At 36.4% G+C, this 16803-nt stretch overlaps 1 protein-coding gene across 4 annotated transcripts in view; it reads left to right on the top strand.

The window, feature by feature from the left end:
* Positions 1–16803, top strand: part of ATAD2B (ATPase family AAA domain containing 2B) — a 79789-nt gene that overhangs the window by 30026 nt on the left and 32960 nt on the right. For 3 of the 4 annotated variants that reach the window (XM_052809319.1, XM_052809320.1, XM_052809322.1), the window contains 8 exons: positions 866–1025; positions 1980–2070; positions 7785–8096; positions 11860–11992; positions 13880–14066; positions 14738–14923; positions 15582–15717; positions 16028–16224. In XM_052809319.1, the coding sequence (XP_052665279.1) occupies positions 866–1025; positions 1980–2070; positions 7785–8096; positions 11860–11992; positions 13880–14066; positions 14738–14923; positions 15582–15717; positions 16028–16224 (1402 nt within the window). The remainder of the gene's footprint in view (positions 1–865; positions 1026–1979; positions 2071–7784; positions 8097–11859; positions 11993–13879; positions 14067–14737; positions 14924–15581; positions 15718–16027; positions 16225–16803) is intronic. The other variant, XM_052809321.1, reaches the window with a different exon arrangement.

Below are 16803 nucleotides of genomic sequence, written 5' to 3' on the forward strand. Positions count from 1 at the left end.
TTGAAAGTCATCTTTTCAGTTCTTCAGACAGACTGTAATTTGCTGGGAATCGAATTGTACTGGAGATAACCCTTCAGCCACACTATTAACTTCAAGATTTCCACAGCCTTTCTTTTGGTTGTGGTCTTGTACTGTAAACAGATTGTCTGTTAGCAGCCCAATAGAATAACCAGTTGAAAAAAATTTTATTTTAAACTGATGAATTGTAATGTTCTGTGAATGAAATGGACACCCCTATCATTTTGATTCTGGATGGTGTGTGTGCAAACTTATCTTGAGTTGCTATCGTGTCATTTTTTAAAAAATTTTTTACAACAGTTTACTGCTGGCTGAAGTTTTTCCTGGCTGCCTTCAATCTCAGTTTCGCTATGCTTTTTATGGCAATGCACTTGTATCTTTCATTCTATAGGTGGTGGCATTTGTGTGTATATCTCCCTCCACTCAACCGAGAGGGACAGGAGGGAAATTCTGGGGCCAGCAGACTAGGAGGTTATGGGAACATGTGGATTTGTCTCGATGCACCTTTCTTCTGCCTGGTGCTACAGTTGCTCTCAACAGGACGATGCATACACTGTTAATGGAAGAGGATTTTTCAGAGCTGCAATAAATGGCTTCCTGAGCTCACGTTCCCCAAAACTTTTAAAGGAGGAAGTTTGAATTTGATGTAATCCTTTCTACAGTCATAATACAAAGCATAATACAGATTATATCAAAAGGTTCCTTCTTGCTTTGAGACTTGAAACAGTTATGCAACTGGTTTTTTTAACTTAGCTTTTTTTCTTTGAAGTTATGAATGTTGCAGTTGCAAAAGTAAAAATTCTTGCAGTGTTCCCTATACATCCTTTTTTTGAAAACTCTCTTTTAGCTCTATAGTGTCTACTCTTCTTGCCCTCATGGATGGACTGGATAATAGAGGTGAAATAGTTGTAATTGGTGCTACAAACAGACTGGATTCTATAGATCCTGCACTCAGGAGACCTGGTCGCTTTGACAGGGAATTTCTTTTCAACTTGCCTGATCAAAAGGTAAAACCTACAAAGGAGATTTATTAATAAACAGTTCTAGTATATTAAATATTTGAATGCCTGACAACCAAGCTTATGAAATAAAAATATGCATTCTTACTTACAAGAATGTTTAATTTTAGGAAGACATTTTTAGTAAAAACACATTGAATACATAAAGTTTTATTGAACTTAAAAATCTCCATAATACAGTTAAAACTAAACAGAGAGGTAAATCGTTTGCATTAAACTGAATTGCTGTTCTAAAACCTGTGGTTTTGTATGGATTTGTATAATGAGCCCTAACTATTGGGGTTTTGGAAGTTATGGTAGGAGAAAATAGCTTTTTTAGCCTGTAGACTGCTAAGCACATAAAAATTGTACATGCGAAGCCAGATGTTATTATATTGGCAACAGGAACGCTTCAGTTCCTCGTTCTAGACTTCTATAAACTCAGCCATAATATTTCATGAATTTATACTTAAATTTATTTTGCATATTGATAGGTTTATTTGGATTCTATAGAATTTTAAAATGAAATAGTTTTGGAATTCATGTGTATGTACTGTGCTGCTCAGCAATAAATTAATTGGTGAGGCATTTGACAATAGAAGCTGTTAATCATAGGTGCAGCAATTAAAAATTAAATTATAAAATTATGATAATTCCTTTTAGAGCATGAGTTTCGATCAGTTCATGTATAATAATGTTGATTAAACAGCAATTAAAATGTGTAACTGGTATACTGAAAAAGTTACTGCTTATATATGAAATTAAAACAGAAGGGAAAACCTTTGGTCTTGAGAGACTTTGGAGTGCCAAGTTCTATTTTATGCATCTCAGTGACGTGTCAAAACCACATAAAATAACTTTATATTCACATGAATAAATAATATTTATGTCTACAGTATTATGACATGGATTTGGCGTGCGAATTTTGATTTTTTTTTTTTTTTTTTCTTTTTTTAAAATCAGGCACGAAAGCACATTTTACAAATTCATACCAGGGATTGGAACCCCAAATTGTCAGATCCTTTCTTAGGAGAACTGGCTGAAAAATGTGTTGGTGAGTGTTTTGATGTTAGTACTTTTACTATAGATGCTTTCGCTTCTGTGTAAAACTTTGAAGGTATGTTAAATGTATCAGGATATTTTATTATTTTTACCTTTCTAAACCTCTGTACTTTCAACAACACTCTTTTTTTGTAATAACAAAATATACTTCTGTCTTACTAAAACGCAAAATGAATAGCTAGTAGTTGTTTGAAAATACAATCATGTTTCCTTTCTGTAACATCAGTGTCCTTATATAGGATGCATACCCTCAAAGAGAAGCAAAATGAAGTGGGAACTGGAATCTTTAGGTAGACTTCCCATTAAATTAGTATATTACAGAAGAGATAGGGAGACTTGGGGTTTTTTTCTGTCTACTTATGGAGGGGAAAAAAAAAATCAGTACTTGTGTGGGGTTTGGGGTTTATGTGGTTTTTTGTTTGTTTTTTTTTCTTTTGTTTTTCTTTTTTTTTTTTTTTTTTTTTTTTTTTACTGACTGGCATGCTCTCCTCTGACAGATATCCAACAAACTAACCAGCCTTTCTAAGGATGAATTTTTTTCTAGATTGCTAGCACAGAACAACCTCAAAGCGTAGATATAGGCAGGGGGGGAGAAAAAGCACCACACCTTGAGTACATTAAATATACCTTTGGAGCGCCCAAAGACCTGCTGTACTGAATGGAGGATGGTTGTTCAAGATAAACCTGCTGCTTAAAAGCTAATCAGAAATAAACCCAAATATTTTTATAGTGAATTTAACAGAGGAAATGACCCTAAAACACACACCACAGTCTCTTCTCAACAATTTGTCATGCAAAGATACATCCTCTGTCAGTCATCTGCTTGGACGAGCACTGAAGTTCTCAGAAAAAGGACAGTCTCAAATATCTGTGCATTGGAATCCATCATCAGAGAAATAAGAACTTTAAATTGAACATCAGTCCATTCAGTCAGCTACAGTACATCCGAATTATCCTCTTCATCCACAGGGACACCTATCATCGAAGCAGCATCCCTCCGCTTTTGATGCACAAAGACCTCAACATCTTCTGGTGAGGAGAAAACATAACTATCCAGCCAACTCCAGTTTAAGCTTTGCGGGGTATAAGACAGCATGTGCCAAACCCATTTCATGTAAATTCTGCTTGATTTGTGCAAAGACATGGTGCTGCTTAGTGGGAGAGAGGGGAATAAATAGATGGGATAAAACCCAGTTGTTTCTTTGAAAATTCACCATATTTTTGCGTTCAGAACACAATTACGTATTTTAAAATTTCGGACCATAGGGAAAGCTGTTTGTAGGTTTGATTGGAAGACATCCTTTGTGCTCAATAAAGCCTGTCAGTTCTGTGGAAAAGTCAGCTAACAAAGAGAAATACCCTTTTCTGTTTTCTTTGGCTTTCCTACTGTCCAGCTACTGTGCACTTGATTGTCTCCATTCTGTATCTTAGAATTTAAATGTTTCCATACATCCAAGATTAAAAGCTTTTGACTATTACAAAGATTTTTTAAAACAGCTGAAGTAAGACTGGTTTATCATCTTCGTCTTCAGATTGCCTCATCATTTCTATAAGTGAAATCTGCAGCAACTCATTACTTAAACAAACTTTCCAGATTCTTTGTGGCCATTGCAAATCGGATTCTTTGGCACACTTGTCATGTTAATACACTATATACTGGTCTGCTGTTTCCTCTTGTGTGCAGGTTTGCTTTAAAAACAAACAAACAAACAACCCTCTCCACAAAAAAACCCCACCCCCTCTTCCCCAAGTAAAAGCTGCCTAGACTTGACAGGCTTTTGCACAGTATCATTTATACCTCTCTCCAGTTCAGGAAACTTCGCAACACTTACCTACAAGCATATGGATCCTAATGAAGAAAACTGCTGAAATACTACCAAAGTAAATGACTTTGGGGAAGCAGGTGTATGTGCGACTCAAAACTTTTTAAGATCCAGGGGTGTAATTATAAAGAAATTAGAAGGGAAAAGCCCCAGGACTTGCAAAAAATAGGTTATTTCCTGAGGGTTGATTTTTATCCCAGGTGTTACGGATTGCATACCTTTTAGGAGATTTCTATGTATGTGAGAATTAAAGAACCCACTTCACTGAAGGGCCACATGACTATAATATGTGTGAGCCAGTGAAGCAGCTTGGGGAGAGCATAGAATTGCTCGGAAGACCACACACTGATGTCTTATTAGTATCTTCAATAAATACAAGTAATTATTATGTTTTTTCTCTGTACTGGAGATGGGCACCAGATATGCTGAACTTTATAAATGCTTTCTTACCTCTTGTGCTTACTTCATTGTTCTGAATGATAACTTTCTGTAGGCAGAGAGACCGTTACCTCTTAACTCAATCTTGTAGGAAACAAAACATATTAGCAACCAACAAAGTGTGAATTCCTCCATCTGTCATCTTGCAGATGAATCTTTTTACAATGTAATAAGGTTTATTTAAATAATGTTAAATAGATTTGTAAAGAAGCAAACCACGCTCAAGGTTCTTATTTAAAATACTCTATTCTGTGCTTATTATCGCAGGAGCGTTTTGTGGCAAAAGGATATCTTGTTAGATTTTTCTTTCCTGTCCTAATGTAATGATGGAGGGGGAATTTTTGCCATTAGTGTTCATGTTTTTCACAATTTCTGGAAAAACCCATGGTAGTTATTTTTCATTTCTGTCATCATGCTGAGTTGTTCACTAACTCTCTTTCCCTGCAGTCCATTTTAGGAGTTGTAGGGAGTTGCACGACATGAATTGGAAGAAGTAGTCAAGATTGTTCACCTAAACTTTTCACCCAGTTCAGTAGCAGTTTGTTGTAGGTTTTTGGTGTGGATATTAGGCAGAAAAAGTTTTAAAGAGGACATAATTTTTGCACAGTAGAGGTGTGAGACTATGGCTGTAAAATTTCAGTGATCAAAATGCATTCGTTGGAAACCTACATGGGAGTCCACTTGTTTGCTGCTCTTGGAAAGTTGTACTTCGAAAATGTTTAGCAGAGTGTGGTGGTGGTGATGTGTAGAACAAAATGGGCTACTTGACAAGAACACTTGTTTTGTGCTAAGTTAAGGTGTGCCAGTACATTCTGCCTGCCAAATTGAACATCCTCTGTGAGATGCTTCAAAAATGGAAGCAAATGCACTGAACCTTGGTTTTATATTGTAGTGTCAGTTTGGGCAAAAATGAATTCAGGTTATTTGCTGTTGGCATGATACATTTTATTTTGTTTTCACAATACTTTACTCATGTTTTTCTTCCTCTTAATCAGTGTGCATTTAGTTCTTAGGAATAAAAAGCTCTTTAATGTTTCACAAGATACAGGATTTTTGCCGTTTTCCTGTCACTGAAATGGATATACAGTATGCACAAGAGAGTCCCTCAAAAAGAGACACCAATTATTAGTCTTCAAATGTAATTGCTCCTGAGAATTGAAAAGTAGAAATGGAGACTAATTGTGTATCTGATCACCTGAGAATTCAATTTTAAAAATAGGCTACAGGCTATTATTTCCTAATTTTGCAATTCTTTGGAGATGTACAAGCGGTGATTAAAATGACTGTTAGAAAGTGATATTACAGCATTTATTAATAGAAAAATTGGAAAGCTCCTGAGCTGCTGAATCTTTTGTCATAAAGATACTAAACTAGTTTTTAAAGTGACAAGCATTCAGGGTGCTATATATCTCTAGCACATCTTTGATTTAAGCTTTGGTTTAGTGTCCCCCCCCCCCCCCCCCCCAATTTTTTTTTAATCTGGTGTGCTTGTTAGATGAGAAGTGGACCAATTTAAATGGGAATGTGATACCTGGCATTGAAAGAACAAAGCAGAATTTAGAGGAAGAACCTTGATTTTGATTTCTCTGATGCACCTGTAGCTACTGTCTAATAGGTTCACATGGTTGATGAAGCATGCCTGCATGGTTTTGATTTCATGACAGGGGTTAGTTAAAAAAAACCAAACAACAGCCTTAGTGCTGTAAATAATTAGTTCCCTATTGCTTAACATAGTGGATGTATTTGAACATATTTAAAATATCACATGTGTTTATTTCAGGGTAACTTGTGAATGTGAATTGCTATATACTTTTTAGATAACAGTCACAGTGCCTGCTCATCAATTTTACACAATTATAGCTACTAACCTTTTTATAAAATTGGAAAGCTTAGTTTAAAAGTTGCAGGAGTCTGATATTTATGGTGATCTTCCATCTGTTGTTTTTTTTCCTTTTTAAAAATGATTTTCAAGTATATATGAAAAAACTCAGGTGGAATTTGAAGTCTCAGCCAAATTAAGTTGTCTTCATAGCTGAAAAATTGGTATCTTTTATTGTTATCCCCCAATTTATGTATCTGAAAGATGGGGATGAAAATTGTCTATCCTTCATATTAATTGCTTCCTTTTTTATTTTTCAACACTTTGTGTGGAATCACCTTTGTTCCTTGTTGCTGTATGGATCTTGTAAAAATATATATGCCAGTAGCACTGAAAGAACATCAGAGGATAGAGAGAGAAACAAGGCAGGATTCAGTTTTTGGGACTTGGTGCTACCAAAAGACCAATACAGAAATAGAGTAGAAGAAGTGCAAATGGTGTAAGACCTGGCGCGGAGGAGGAGGTCTGATTAAAAAAAAAAAAAAAAATGTTTTTTGAGAATAACTTAACTAAAGAATTGATTAATTAGCTTCTATAAACACTTTGTTGCAAACCCATAAACTTTTATGTGGCAATACCTCAGTGCAACATGTTTTCCTATAGTGACTATAATTCTCTAAAAGAGTTTTCCCACTGGAATAATGTTTTATGTTTTTGAAAGGTGGAGTGATGGTGCTACAAAATACAGTGGTATATTAATGTCTCTTGCTGAGAGATATGGAAAAATTTGAATCTAATTTCTAGCTCTGGAGAAAAACCCCCAAACCATTAGTACTGCAAAAGACACAGAGGTATTAAGTCTCTCAGTATTTCATAATTACCAGATCTGTGTTTTTCAGTAATGATGATTAAGCAATTATAGGTAGCCACCTGTAGATATTTACAAAGCTAGGCTAAATTAAAATTCTAGTGCTTTTTAATAGTTTTTCTACTCTTTTGGTTATATTAGTAAAATTATGAAACTCTAAAAAGTCTGAAACATTTTTCTTGATAGTAGAAGTTCACATTTTTCCAAGAGTCCACAGTATGCTTTTTTAACAAGAGATTTCATCTCTTCCATATTTTACTCATGAAACATTTTTCTTTGTACTGCTCATTTTCTCAGTCTGTAAAAGTTTAAAGTCGGTGATGTTCATCCAGTATAACAAAATTACTTTGCTATTAAAAAATATTTTCATATAGAGATAGTAAAGTAAAAAAGGAGGAGAGGGGCTAGCCTGTTAAAATTGCACACATACTTTAGACAGTATTAAGGAAGAAGAAAGAGTGATGACAGACCTATAACCCTGGGCTGAAAATACGCTATGTATCACACTATATAGTGAAAAAGTAGGTAATTTTAACCTCAATGTGGAATTCATTTCTTACTATATTTCAATATACCTGTACCTAATTTCTTGGTACACAACACTGTCACTGGATTATGACCTGATACCTTTTGGCAGCTGCTTTGGGGACCTTGACAATTAAGTATTACTGATTGTTTTTAGCTTTAGGCATGTTTGAAATATATGTAGCACAGCAATGCTATTTCATGGAAGGTATTTTTGTTTTTGTGTGCACTAGGGTACTGTGGAGCTGACATAAAAGCACTTTGCACTGAGGCTGCCTTGATTGCCCTGAGACGACGCTATCCCCAGATTTATGTGAGCAGTCAGAAACTACAGCTTGATGTTTCTTCAGTAGTTCTCAGCGCACAGGATTTTTATCATGCAATGCAGAATATTGTGCCTGCTTCCCAACGTGCCGTGACGTCTTCAGGACATGCGTTATCTCCTGTGATCAGACCACTGTTGGAGCGTACCTTCACCAACCTTCTTGAGGTTTTACACAAAGTATTTCCTCACGCTGAATTTAGCCAGGGTGACAAAAGTGAAGGTATGTGGTTTGGGTTTTTTTTTCGAATGCTGTTTCAGTTTGGAAGTATTTCAACTGGCTTTCTTGTATTGCTAGCCTTAAACCTGACATGTATTTGGTTCAGTGTTTTTAGTACGTAAATACAGTTCGCTTGGATGTTGCATAATTATTTTTGCTGATTCCACGTTGCTGTGGAATTTAATAAACTGACCTGTATAGGCCAAGATCCCTTAGCTATGAGTGCCACCTGAAAAAAGAATGTCCAAGTAATTTACAATTTAAAAATGTGAAATAATGGGCCATAATCAGATGGCAGAACAAAAGCAAACAGTGAGATAATGTTGCTCAGTGTGTTAGGACCTGAAATTGTTGCTCTTGTCCTGAGTGTCAGTTAGCTGTCCCCAATCCTTTGCTTGCTGATGGTGCAGAAGCAGGCTGCAAAGAAGTGCTGTGGGAAGCTTGCAGCTTGGCAGGTGAGACTGTGGTTAGCCAAGATACCTGAGCCTGTGTAATGGTCATCTGGTGGTTAAGGAGAAAGTCCTGAGACTTCCCTCCACTTGAACTGACCTGATACACTCCTGATCCTCTGAGTTGATTCTGCTGGCTTAGCAAGTGGAGAGCTATTTGCTGTTTTGTCAAGTTAGCTTTTTGCCAAATTAGTGAGTAAAATCAACTCACTAAGGGGTCAGATGTATGCCAGAACCCTGCTGCAATGGGAGCAATGTGAGTGCATTGAGGAAGCAGGGAATAAGAAGGAATGCGACTGACTGTTTTGACTGGCAGTGAGTCAATAGGTTCTGGGTTTTTTACCCAGCTCTTCTCTGAGACATACTTTAATAGTTACCCTTGTCATTTCTTGGAAGTTAAATGTTGAACAAGATACCTTGGTTTTGATACCTACTTATTCTGACATACTATTTTCTACTGTTCTTATCTGGGATCACCCTCACCCCTCCAACTGTGTAAACAGTACTTGTGGTTGTGTGTGATTAGCTTGAAAATAGCCTAGTCATGAAGCAAATCTGTGACACCCATGACTTTCTTTTCATTCCTATTCCAGAGCACACTTTCAGACTGCAGCCCAGGGAGCTTAAGCTGATCCTTGTGCTGGCTGCTGCAGTTCCTTCAGCCCAGCTGTGCATTTTTGCTCTATCCCTTCCACTTACTTCAGTACGTCAGGCACTTTGTTAGACCATGTTAGCCAGCAAATTAGTCCAAAAATGATGTATTTTTTCGGGTTAGTTTTCTGCTGACTGTGGGATAGCTGGAGGTTTTAACAAGTGTTGGAGTTGGCACGAGTTGGGGCCTGGGAGCATGTGGTGGTGGGTAGGGGGAAGTGAGCTGGCTTGCAGCTGCAGTTAGATCATATTAGGCTCTTGTAACCAAAGTTGTTTAAGATGCTTAAGTCTGTATACTGTTAACCTGTTGGTAATGCCCAATTTAGAGATTGTCGTTATTGTTGAAGAATTGAATTTGTCTTTGTTGTAAAGTTCTAGTTCAGAATATTTTCTTCAGTTACATTCTTTACATTCCTATTTATTACTGCTCATTACTGCTAAGTGAGTTTGGAAGCATTCATTGATTTAAATAGTAGCTTTACTAGATAATCCTGCTGCTATGGCTACGTTTAAATGTTTGTAGGTAATCGATTTTGAAGATACATGAACTAAGGTTTCTTTTAATGTTTCCTCTGTACCTTAGTTTTTCTTCTTACCCCCTTAAACCCAAGAAAATACTGAATAGTAAGTTTAATCTGTGTTAAAACCAGCAAAATCCACTTTCGTGTACAAGGATTTTAAATGTAAATGTAGATTACACATTAGGGCTTCAGTTTTTCTTGAACTGAGAGCCAGGTATAATAGCAAATGCTTATTGGTGTGCTTACAATCTGCAAATCTAGTTTTCTACACGTCTTTGCAGTTCACTAATGATTCCTGTTTCTTGTAATTCAGTGAGTCAGACGCTCAAGTAAAGGATGTCACAGAGGCGTGATGCCTGGGATTAAAAGATGGGCTGCCTTTTTAATAATTACGTATTTTAGGAAGTGAAAGCTCTGTCCAGTGCATGAACATAGGACTTACCCTATGGTCTACATTTGGTATAGCAATTCTGCCTGTTTAGGGACTGCAGTGAGTCAAGGGTTAGGAGGCCTATGTCCAGTTGATTTGAAGGCCTCTGTCCTTGCCTGGAGCTAAATGTCCAGCAGCTTCTGAACTGTTTTTTCTTGTTATGGACTAGCTTTTGGCCACTGGTTGGGGTCTGCAAGCCTTTTTTATCTTTGCCCCCTGAGGAATGATTGTCAGGTGTGTGACTGCATCACGCCTTGCCAAGGGATGTGGCATGTCCTCGTCCCATACCAGCAGAATGTTATTCCTGCCCAGCCTACTCTGAATTCAGTTTCTTCAATCACACAGCCAACTAAGGGAACCTTTGTTGTCTGTTGAGAAATTTTCCTGGCACTGTATGTCCAGATGCATAGCCCTTAGATGGCGTCTCCATCCAACACTTAACGCTGCTTTGAAGTTGATTCCTTTGTCCCGTGGCAGTGGTTTGATCAGTGTAGCAGGACCCGGCTTCATGTAAATCAGGCAAATAATGCAGTGGGTCATATATTTGAGAATAACACTTAGATACCTCTGTATTTCACACTTTCATTTCACAGCAGTCCATTTTTCTAAGCGGCTGTGGCCACCTTGAGCTACTGTTAGGAAGTCCGGTGGTTGCCCTGAACGGCAGTGTGCTGCCCTGACTCTGGGCTGCTCTCAGAAATGCTGCCCATCCATTGCAGAGCATTTTGTTCCTCAGGAGACCTGGCCTCTGCACTGCTCTTACTGTACAGCTGAGTGACTGTGACCATTTTCATCCCATCGTTGCAGACTGATTTCTCTGTGGGAATGAGAATGAGTGGCTTGCTTAGGGTGACATCAACATTTCCTGGGGCAAGTAAAGATGTTGCAGCAGTTTTTTCCCATTATCAAATCGCAGCAGTCTACTCTTAATCCTGTTGCAGCTCTGGTAGCTAATTTAGCTGTACCTGATTTTTGACTGTCAACTGGTTGTTTTGTTTTAGTGCCATATTTGTATTTTTTGCAGTTGTTTATCCCTGCAGTCTGGCTTTTGAATGTAATCAGTCTTCTAGCTTTTTGTTTCTGAAGGTCTATGTAGAGAGTACTTCAGCTCATTATGCTACTATATTAGTAAAGGAATTAAAATAGGTTAAGGTATAGCATATAAGCATGGAACGAATTGAGCTGATTTTGATAAAAAGTAATTTGACATTCTTTGGCAGATTATCAGAGGGTGGAAAACAATTCTTCATAAACATACATTGTCTAGGTAGTCGTGCTGAGAATAACTTTGGAAGAAATGTACCTCTAAAAATTTGGGCACTTAGAACAAATAAATAAGTACAAAATTCTATATAGTTTGAGGAATTAGAGATTTTATAACTTTATTCTTGAAAAACCTCTAGCTGTGAAATAAAAGCAAAGGAAGCATTTCATAACAAGTTAAACATTTGTTGTATTTGTGAAGTTGTTCTGCTTGATGGTTTAAAAAAACAAATTGTAATTATGATTAGACTTCTACAATATTTAATTTGTTTTGGTTTTTGAAGTAATAAGTACTTATTATTCTGTGTTCTAATATTTAGACAGTTTTAACTCATTTTTTCTACATTTGAAAATGTTATAAATTACATGAAGAAAATTGTAACGTCTTTTCTTGTTTGTTGTGCGTGCACTTAGAAGTGATAAGGTTCTAATTAATACATTTCTTGGAACAGATGTACCAAGTCTAATATTAGATGATAGTGAAGATGAGAATGCTTCATCAATTTTTGAGACGAGCTGTCACTCAGGATCACCAAAGAAACAGTCATCAGCTGCTATACATAAACCCTACCTTCATTTTACAATGTGAGTGTTTTTCTAAATGCATATAACCAGATAGATGAAACCATGAAATTCTTACGTCAGGAGAGGTAACAAAGATGATCTTTTGCTTTGTGATGGCAATGGTGTTCTGTAATAGAAACATGTAAGTGCATGGACAAGAGTATTTTAGATATGTGAATGGTTTTAGGAGAGGCCACATCCTAGACAGTAATCAGAAATATTTTGCAACAGACAGGTATAGCTTAGAAGTAAGGATATTAACAGCAATTCTTAATTGTAGCAAGCCATTTTGATTTGAAAGATTAAGAACTGGGAAGAGAGGTATGTAGGAATATTTTGGAGGGATTGTTTGCTTTTTCTTGGTCTAAAGTATTGTTGAGCTTCAGTGTATGCAGCTGTTTGGATGCTTTATGTAATTAATGCATTCAGCATTTCTAACATCTTTTTTTCATTGTTTTTCATGGAAAGTTTTGGGAAAATGGGAATTGAGAAAGTGTGCGTGAAATTTGGATGAGTTTTGTATTCAGAATAGTTTTAGACTACTTTATATGATGAGTTCTGCAGGGAGTTTACTAAATAAAGAAAATGAGGTTAGGAAGACTGTTCAATAGTAGTACTGTTTAGTAGAGCCATCTTGTGGAAAGCTGCTCAAATTTTTGTGCTAAAGAGTAATGCCAGAACAGCCTTTATGGGAATCTAGGCTTAAAAATAAGGATTTAAGTTCAAATAGTTTGAGATACATAGTCAGGTATTTTAATGCCAAATTTAACCTTTTCTTGTGAGGTTGGGAGAGGGGAACCCAAACCCCAAATGACGATACATATTTGTGTAGATGTGTGTCTAAATAAAATAATCTGGAAGAATATGTTTATTTTTGTAAAGTACGTAAGCTTGCCTTAATCTATCTTTCTGAGCATCTTTGATTGCTATCTGTGTGTGTAACCCTTCCACCACCAGAACTGAAAAGCCGAAGGTCAACAATGTTCATAGCTGTTACAAAATATTTAACCTGAAATAAAACCAGCCAGTCTTGTTTCACTGCCTGAGCTGATTGATGTGCAGATAAAAATGCCTTAGTGAGAGAAAGTGCAAACTAATAAAAAAAACTTTCTTGTTTCATAATCAGTTTTCTATAAATGGACTTTTAATGCAAAAACCTAATGCTTCTCTCTTCATGTCTCACTTGTCCCCACAACAGGGCAAAACCCCCGAAACAAACAAACAAACAAACAAAACCCCCCTAAAATCCTTGTATGAACTCCTTAGGATTTCTTCCCAACAGCAAAACTAAAAAATATGTTTACCTTTGCAGTTTTTCCTTTAAAATCTTCTGTCTGGAAATCTACTGAATAGAAGTGTATGGATATGCTAGAATAGAAGATGAACAGTGATTTTATTCAGTCCTACTTCAGGTCCTATTTCTTAAATAAACAAATTATTGGAATGTTAGGTGGTTCTTGGAAATCTCGGGTAGTGCTTACGGGATGAATGGATTGATCTGGGATTCCTGAGGCTACTGAAGAGATGCTTTAGTAGTTAGGACTGAACTAGACATTATTAAATAGATATCTTCACTGGAAGTCCATTAAGTCTTTTTATATGATCAAGGAATTGGTTTTAAATAAACTGGTTATAATAAAAATTTTCATGATTTAATATGTGCATAGCTTTGCACAGATGAGTTTGAATTAAATTGTTGTGAAATCGAAGAATAGACAAAGCTTGAGTTATTGAGACTTGGAGTAGTGTTGAGGTATAGTAGAGTTAGTTGAATCTTTTTAGGTAATAGTAGGAAACGATTACCCATTACTGAAAGTCTTTTGGATTCTAAAATATCTTATTATATATATCCATCCATTGATAACATTGGCACGTTAATTGTATTTTGTAACTGTAACTTTGTTGCAGGTCAGCTTATCACCAGCCAACCTCTTACCGACCAAGATTACTGCTATCTGGAGAGAGAGGTTCGGGTCAGACTTCGCACCTTGCTCCAGCACTATTGCACAGTCTTGAAAAATTCTCTGTACACAGGCTAGATCTGCCAGCACTTTATTCAGTCAGTGCCAAAACGCCTGAGGAATCATGTGCACAGGTGACATTTCAGATTCTCTTGTAATGAGTAAATTATGTAATTCTGGAACAGATTAGTTGCATCAATATAAAAGCAGCTAACTGGAATGTAACTTAAAAGCCAGGTTTTCATAGGCTCCCTCTATTTTCATGTTTAAAAGAAAGGGGTCTCTAGAGGGTGATTGAGATCTCTGCTGACTAGTGAGAGTAATTACATTTTTAACTTGCCCCCTCAGTCACATACCTAATGTCAAGTAAGCTTAATCTGGGTATTCGGTTCCTGATTTTCATTTTATTAGCTTGTGTATGAACTGGTGTGCTGTAGTTCTAGGTTCATTTACTTAGTTTTAAATGTTTTAGGTTTCAAAACAGTTTGTGGTGGATTTTGCTTGGATTGCAAACCAGTTTAATTTTCATCTTGGTTATTCAGTCTTAGCAAGTTTTTAAAACATATATGGTAAGTAGTTGTTTTGTAGCCTTCCTAGCACACTGGCGTAAAATAATTGAGTGATACGGCTAAGAGGCACAAACACTTGTTTAGAAAGCATTTATCATTAGATGATTTTATTTTACTGGAACATCTGTATATAAAATACCAAAAACAGGAGTCATTTCCTAGTCCACAGTAATTGTATTACAAGTGATAAGAACAATTAGTTTCTCCATTTAAATACCACTGTTTCTTTTAATTAGATCTTTCGTGAAGCTCGAAGAACAGTACCAAGTATTGTTTACATGCCTCATATTGGTGATTGGTGGGAAGCTGTCAGTGAAACTGTGAGAGCTACTTTTCTAACTTTGCTGCAAGATATACCATCCTTCTCCCCTATATTTCTACTGTCTACCTCTGAGTCCATGTATAGTGAATTACCTGAAGAGGTAAGTTTATTGTGGAAGGAGGCATTGTTAGGGAGGTATGTAGTCTTCAGAATGTTTTGATCAAGTAAAACCATTGTTTTGCAGTGGTTTTCTAGCTTAATTTAAAATATGTGAAACTACAAACATTTAATTAATATTACATTTTCAATTTTCTTTAATGAGGGATGTACATCCATATTACCGATTTTCATAATTTCCATGCTACTTCGCTGAGAAGACAAAATTGTTCGTTTTGTCAATTGTTCATTTTGACAAATTACTCCAGTATAATTAAATGCAGATTTAGTCTAAAGGCCTAATCTTTAGCTTTACATCTTCTGAGGCTCAGGATGGGGGAGGGGAATTCCTATTTTTTTCCTCAACATTTTCTTTGATTTTTTTTTTTTCTTTCCCTTCTGCCCTTTCTCCTCTTCTCACTACAGAGGTGGCCATTGTTAGGATCATGGGATACTGAAAGTTTAGTTACTACAGAAAATTCAGTGAGAATTACAAGTATTTATTTTCCCAAGGTTGTGCATGCAGCTTTGGGTAGAGTTTACTATCTTCTCTTCTGTGGCTAATTTTGAGTAGTTTGTGACTAGTGTTTTAGTATGGTCATTAAAAATGTATTTTTGAGTGGGGGCTCAATTTTCATATGGCTGCTTTTTTTTTTTTTTAGGTGAAATGTATTTTCAGAATCCAGTATGAAGAGGTTTTTTATATTCAAAGACCAAGTGAAGAAGACAGATTGCGATTTTTCAAAGGGTTAATTCTTGATGAGGCAGCAATGCCCCCACCAAGAAGGAAACAGGCTGGTAAACTAAGTTACAGTAAAACCAATAATAATGTCATCTGAATGTTTTATTTTGTGATATTTTCCTTTTTCAAAAGGTGTGGGTAAATGACACTTAGTGTAATTAACATTTGACAGTGTTAATCAGTGCCCAGAATAAATTTCGTGCGTTACAGTTATCAGTTTTGGAAAATGGAGAGCTGTGGGGTTAAGGATGCAGTGATAGGTCGATGAGGCAGATTAAATATGTAATGAAATTTGGAGTGGCATAATCCCAAGAGCCACTGTGTTGTTACTGTTTCCTTTGTCTGACTTCTTGGTTTTTTCCCTAGCTCTTCGTGCTCTGGAAGTTCTTCCTCTTGCACTGCCATGTCCTACCCGTGAGCTGTCAGAAGCAGAAAAACAGCGAATGGAGGACCAGGAAGAGAACACATTGAGAGAGCTGCGGTTGTTTCTCAGGGATGTTACCAAGAGGCTGGCCACAGACAAACGCTTTAACATCTTCAGCAAACCGGTGGATATTGAAGAGGTCTTGTTTCAGTAATGTGCAAACAATGAAGTTGAAACTATTAGAAAAAGAATATAAATTAAAAAAAGGAAATTGATACGTTAATAAGAAAAATAGATGTTTGATCCATGATCTTTACACATCTAAAATGCTGATTTTTAGCTGGTGAGATAGTCACAGCTTCATCATCTGTGATGCAAGGAGTTGGAGCATGTTCTTTGGCTATACCAGTGACCTATTAAAAAACCTTGTGCATTCCTGTCAATTTTATAACTGAAATCAGCATTTCAAAATGCCATCACTCCTATCCCTACAAGTGCTCCTGAAATACTTGAAACCATAAATATAATTCTGTAATAAAGGCTTTTACAACATTGTAATCATAGGCATGATAATATTGGGAAAGTGATCTGTGTTCTGTAATGAATTCAGCATTAATAGTATTGTTGAATAATTTCAGCAGTAATGCTTGTGGATGCCATTAATCACAGATGGTAGCACATTATAAGGCACTAACTGGTCGATTATGGAGTATGCACACCTAACTGATGAGACAGTTTGATCTGCAAATCTATTTTCAGGTGCTGCTATATGAATAGG

This window comes from Harpia harpyja, chromosome 15 (assembly GCF_026419915.1).
Source record: "Harpia harpyja isolate bHarHar1 chromosome 15, bHarHar1 primary haplotype, whole genome shotgun sequence".
Classification (NCBI taxonomy): Eukaryota; Metazoa; Chordata; class Aves; order Accipitriformes; family Accipitridae; genus Harpia; species Harpia harpyja.